General features: G+C 55.1%; 1 protein-coding gene across 1 annotated transcript; it reads left to right on the top strand.

The window, feature by feature from the left end:
• The first annotated feature begins 1,603 nt into the window (after positions 1-1,603).
• Positions 1,604-3,570, top strand: FOXD3 (forkhead box D3). Its single transcript, XM_022580904.3, has one exon. The coding sequence runs from the start codon at positions 1,604-1,606 to the stop codon at positions 3,047-3,049; it is 1,446 nt and encodes a 481-aa protein (XP_022436612.1). The 3' UTR covers positions 3,050-3,570.
• Positions 3,571-5,420: the final 1,850 nt, after the last annotated feature.

Here is a 5,420-nt window from a genome sequence, read left to right as displayed (position 1 = left end):
TATGCCCTGAGGAAAAAGAATCCACGTTAGTTAGCAGCAGTGAGAGCCTAGCCCGCTGGCAAGCTCGGGGCCGGCCCCGCTCCCAGGAGGCTGGGCCTGGGCGCCTGCGAAGTCACACCACCCGCTCCCCGCGTTGTCTGCCCTCGCAGCCTGGGCGCGGCGTCTAACCTAGAGGCCCGAAGCCTCTTCCCGGCCCCACTCGACTTACCCAGGCCGCTGACAATCCCGGCTCCTTCCCCAGCGCCTCATTTCCGACTTTTTCACATGCTAAGTCGTTTAACAACTCCGAGCAGCTAGTTAGGGCTTCTTTATTTATAGGTTCCCTGTTATTTTACGTCTTTTTTATTTCTCTCGGCAACTATTCTAATAGATTAATCAATAGCCATTTTCTGACCTTCGGGAACCCCAACTGATGCTGCTGTGGCCGAGCGGGAAAAAAAAAAAAATATATATACATATAAACACGCCCACACCGAGCCTGGAAAGCGAAGGCAGGACCGGGTGGTTTGACTTTAGGGGGAGGAGGAGCGCCTCCCCTCAGTAGGTGTCTCCGCCGACTAAGCACTGAGGCAGGAGGGGCTCTTAAGTCTAATTAGCAAGACAGAGCCGGGGCGCAGCCCTTACTCTTTAGAGCTAAAAAGAATCAAAAACCAAAACAGAGACTACTAAGTTTTTCTTTACAAAAATAATAACAACGGGATGGGAATCTTGTCCTATGTTCTACGCCCAGTCCTTGCCTAGGGAGCGTTGGCAAATGGGGGAGAAGGGAGAGGGGGCGGGTAGGGCAGGGCAGCGGAGCCTCGGGGTTCGGCGGACGCTCACAGGCCCACACCCTCACTCGTTCACACGCACCCATCCGCACTCACACCCACAGGCTCCCTCGACCCCCGCGCCGGGCTCCAGCCCAAGGTGGGGTCTCGGGGCGGACCAGGGCGCCCTCGGGACCCGCGGGATGCTGGCGCACGGTGCGGCGCAGAGTTGCGCGTCCCTCGTCCCTTTGTTGACAATTCTCTCAACCAACTTGAGTTTGGCCGGCTCGGCGGCGGCCCTGACGTCACGCACGGTCACGTGGCCCCGCCTCCCGCTGGATCTTTAAGTAGAAAGTAATCTATCAGGCCAGTCCTTAAAACGCGACTTTCGACTACGGGGGCTTCAGCGTCCCTGACACCCCCTCCCCCCGTTGCCCCTGCCCGCGCCCTCCCGAGCTGCTCGGCGCCCGGCGTCCCGCGCCCGCCAGCACTGCTCCTGCTCCCCACGACCGGGCCACGGGCAGAGGAAGGCGGGCGAAGTGAGGGGGCGCGGCGTGGAGAAGCCGCCGGGGCTGGCAGCGGCAGCGAGCGCCTAGTACCGAGCGCCAGGGACAGCTGGAGTTTGCGGAGCGCTGCCACTGGGGGCGGACGGCAGAGCCCGCTCCGCGCGATGCCGGGCCGCCGAGTGTGAGCCAAGCCCGGAGGGCTCCGAACCACCTACGCCCCCCTCCCCTCTCCCAATCCCCCATCTTTCGGGGGCGCCCAAAACCCCTTTTCTGAGGTTGGCGACAGCTCCTGGAGGCGCCCATCGCGCACCGCTCCTTCCCCGCCGCCGCCACCAACCCCGAGGAGGGATGACCCTCTCCGGCGGCGGCAGCGCCAGCGACATGTCCGGCCAGACGGTGCTGACGGCCGAGGACGTGGACATCGATGTGGTGGGCGAGGGCGATGACGGGCTGGAGGAGAAGGACAGCGACGCGGGCTGCGATAGCCCCGCGGGGCCGCCCGAGCTGCGCCTGGACGAGGCGGACGAGGTGACGCTGGCGGCCCCCCACCATGGGCAGCCTCAGCCGCCGCACCAGCAGCCCCTGGCACTGCCCAAGGAGGCCGCTGGAGCCGGGGCCGGGCCAGGGGGCGAGGCGGGCGCGTCCGAGGCCGACGGCTGCAAGGGCGGCGTTGGCGGCGAGGAGAGCGGCGGGAGCGGTGGCGGGCCTGGCTCGGGCAGCGGTGCGGCGGGAGGCCTGGCTCCGAACAAGCCCAAGAACAGCCTGGTGAAGCCGCCCTACTCGTACATCGCGCTCATCACTATGGCTATCCTGCAGAGCCCGCAGAAGAAGCTGACCCTGAGTGGCATCTGCGAGTTCATCAGCAACCGCTTCCCCTACTACCGGGAGAAGTTCCCCGCCTGGCAGAACAGCATCCGCCACAATCTCTCGCTCAACGACTGCTTCGTCAAGATCCCCCGTGAACCGGGCAACCCGGGGAAGGGCAACTACTGGACCCTGGACCCGCAGTCCGAGGACATGTTCGACAACGGCAGCTTCCTGCGGCGCCGGAAACGCTTCAAGCGCCACCAGCAGGAGCACCTGCGTGAGCAGACGGCGCTCATGATGCAGAGCTTCGGCGCCTACAGCCTGGCGGCGGCGGCCGGCGCCGCGGGGCCCTACGGCCGCCCCTACGGCCTGCACCCTGCGGCCGCGGCCGGCGCCTACTCGCACCCTGCTGCTGCGGCAGCCGCGGCGGCGGCCGCGGCGCTCCAGTACCCGTACGCTCTGCCGCCGGTGGCACCCGTGCTGCCGCCCGCCGTGCCGCTGCTGCCCTCGGGCGAGTTGGGCCGCAAAGCGGCCGCGTTCGGCTCGCAGCTCGGCCCGGGCCTGCAGCTGCAGCTCAACAGTTTGGGCGCCGCCGCGGCCGCCGCGGGCACGGCGGGCGCCGCTGGCACCACGGCGTCGCTCATTAAGTCCGAGCCGAGTGCGCGACCGTCGTTCAGCATCGAGAACATCATCGGTGGGGGCCCCGCGGCGCCCGGGGGCTCGGCGGCGGGCGCTGGGGGCGCCGGGGTAACTGGGGGCACCGGGGGTAGCGGGGGAGGCGGGGCGGCGCAGTCCTTTCTGCGGCCGCCCGGGACCGTGCAGTCAGCAGCGCTCATAGCCACGCACCAGCCTCTCTCGCTGAGTCGGACGACGGCGACCATCGCGCCCATCCTGAGCGTGCCGCTCTCTGGACAGTTTCTGCAGCCTGCAGCCTCGGCCGCCGCCGCTGCCGCCGCCGCAGCGCAGGCCAAGTGGCCCGCTCAATAGGGACGTGCCGGTGGCCAGGATGCTGGGCCCGGCGGCGGCCTCGAGCGTCGGCTGCATTTGCAAGCTGCGCGCCCCGCCCCGCTCCTGGCCCCCCTGCCCAATCCTGGACTTTGCCTCTCTTCCATTTCCTCCCTCCAACCCGTCGACACCGACCTTCGGCGGCCTCCACCCGGTCCTGCATACCTAGGCTGGCGGAGCAAACTCTCACCGCGCACCCGCGGGGAATAGCTTTCCGTACAGGTAAAACCGAAAACCGAATTTCCGAAAATGTACCCCGACGGCGCCTGCTCTCAGTACCTTGGGGATGGGAGGGAAATTCTTTGTATATATTTGTATAAAAATTATTGACTTTCCTTTTGGGGTTTTTATTTTTTTAAGAAAAAAACAAATTCAGTAGATTTAGAGCTCTGAACTTTCATTTTTTCTGAAGGTTCACTCTCCGCAGTTTTATGTGAGAAAAAAATGTATAGAGATGTTGGGAGATTTTAAATATTAAAAAATTTTCACAAGGCGAAAAGTGTCATTCTATTATAAAAGTCTGTTTATATATGAATGAATATATATGGTATTCTAAATGTTATTCCATCGTGTTGTACACAACTTTGTAAATAAAATTTTTAAAGGCTCAGCCTAGTGTTTTATTTAGGTGTCTGAGATAAATGACAAGATTTTAAAATAGTATTTGCATTTTATTTTTCCGAGATATTAGAGGAGTTTCAAGGAATGACCTTTTCAAACTTTGCTAATTCATAATTTGGGTGTAAGAAATTTTAATTGGAGAAAGAATATACCTAATTTAAATTGTATTAATATTTTCTTTTAGTTTTCATATAAAGTCGGGATGTTGGTGGTGATCTCCTTCCTATCAATTCATTAAATCAAAATGACTAGATATTTCTGAAGATAAAGTAAGCTGCCATTTAAAAAACCAACCTAATTCTAAACATCAGCACAATTTAAATATTTTTTAAATACAAGACTTTATCTTTCACAATGAAAACTTCTCAAATGAGAGTTCTTAGTCGTTTCAATTATCCTTTCAAAAGAATGTTAATTCCAAACATCTCCCTCATTTTAGCATTTAAAGCCTTGATTTTTCAAACTGTTTATTTTCATCCCCTAAGTGGAAATGGTAATAAACCCAATTAACTTTTTAAATATATGTATGGCATTTTAAATTTTGCAGTGGAGTTGTATTACCTATATTAACCTGATAGATGATACATAGTTGTTTTATTCTTTCATAATATTTTCAAATAAGGTACCTCTTTTCTATGATAGTAGTCCACAACATAATTTGGATTTCTGAAGGATTCCTGTAGATGCCTCCTCCAACCCGCAGCTTTTCCGAAGGCCAAGAAATAGTGGCCTTAATATCCTTTGAAAAACAGATGCACATCACCCCGTTTTTTAACCTTCTTAAAAATACCTTAGGCTAGTTTAGTGTGAAATGCGAGATCACAGAGCAGGAATGGGGAGATGTCCTTGCGGATTATTTTTAATGTGCATTTCAGCTGTTGCAACCTTAAGTATTAAGGTAGAAATGAAACATCTAGACGCGGGAAGCCGGTTCCCATCACCAATAACATATCCTCAAATGGCATCAATTCTAATTATTTCTTAATTAATTTAGCTGTTACAATTACGTATGCGAAATCGCTTTTTTAAACTGGAGCGGGTAGCAGTATTGTCAGCTCGGCCCTATGCGCGTGCTGTTTGCAAAACACCGCCAGTCTCTGGCGCTGGCGTCCACCTCGCCTCCCTGGTCGCGGAGATGCCTCCCGGCTGCTGATCCGAGCCTTATTTCCCTGCTGTCGGCGTGGGCTAGGGAGTCGCTTTAAAAGATCCTTCTTCGCAAAAACCGAATCGGTCTTCCTGGTAAACAGTAAACATTATTGTGTCCTGAGTAAACATTCCTTCTGGATCAGAGTCCTAAAATAAAACAAGCTGCCGGGGGTGAGATCGTTTAACTTGATAAACAAGAACTTGATAATCAACCGCCACCGAGAGGAGCAACAGTTACCTTCACGGAGAAGAGATTATGGACCACACAGTCTCCGGGTGGGTCCCTTCTAATCTCTTTTTACAAGGAAAAATAAACGGATCTAAATTTGTTTGTGTGTTGCAGCTATAAAAGTAACAAGTTGTTTCACAGTTGTGTCTGGCTAATCGGTTTTTACACAAACAGCAAATGGTACATGATTTGTGCAAACACATAGAGGTTATTTCTAAATTTAGCTGACACCCCTGGGAAAAGGGAAAGGCAGGGCTTCTTGAATTCACTTTTAGCCTCAAGAAGCTGCTGATCCAAGGCTTCTAAATGACATTGGATAACAGGGGCCTCATTCCATCCCTGATCCTTTGTTACTTA

This window comes from Delphinapterus leucas, chromosome 1, assembly GCF_059928025.1.
Source record: "Delphinapterus leucas isolate spDelLeu-1000000601 "Yukka" chromosome 1, BTC_Dleu_Yukka2, whole genome shotgun sequence".
In the NCBI taxonomy this organism is placed as follows: Eukaryota; Metazoa; Chordata; class Mammalia; order Artiodactyla; family Monodontidae; genus Delphinapterus; species Delphinapterus leucas.
The sequence above is the reverse complement of the archived record's forward strand: the minus strand, read 5'-3'. Positions and strand labels throughout refer to the sequence as shown.

Coding starts and splice junctions, on each gene's coding strand:
- FOXD3 (XM_022580904.3), top strand. CDS start 1,604: ATGACCCTCTCCGGCGGCGGCAGCGCCAGCGACATGTCCGGCCAGACG.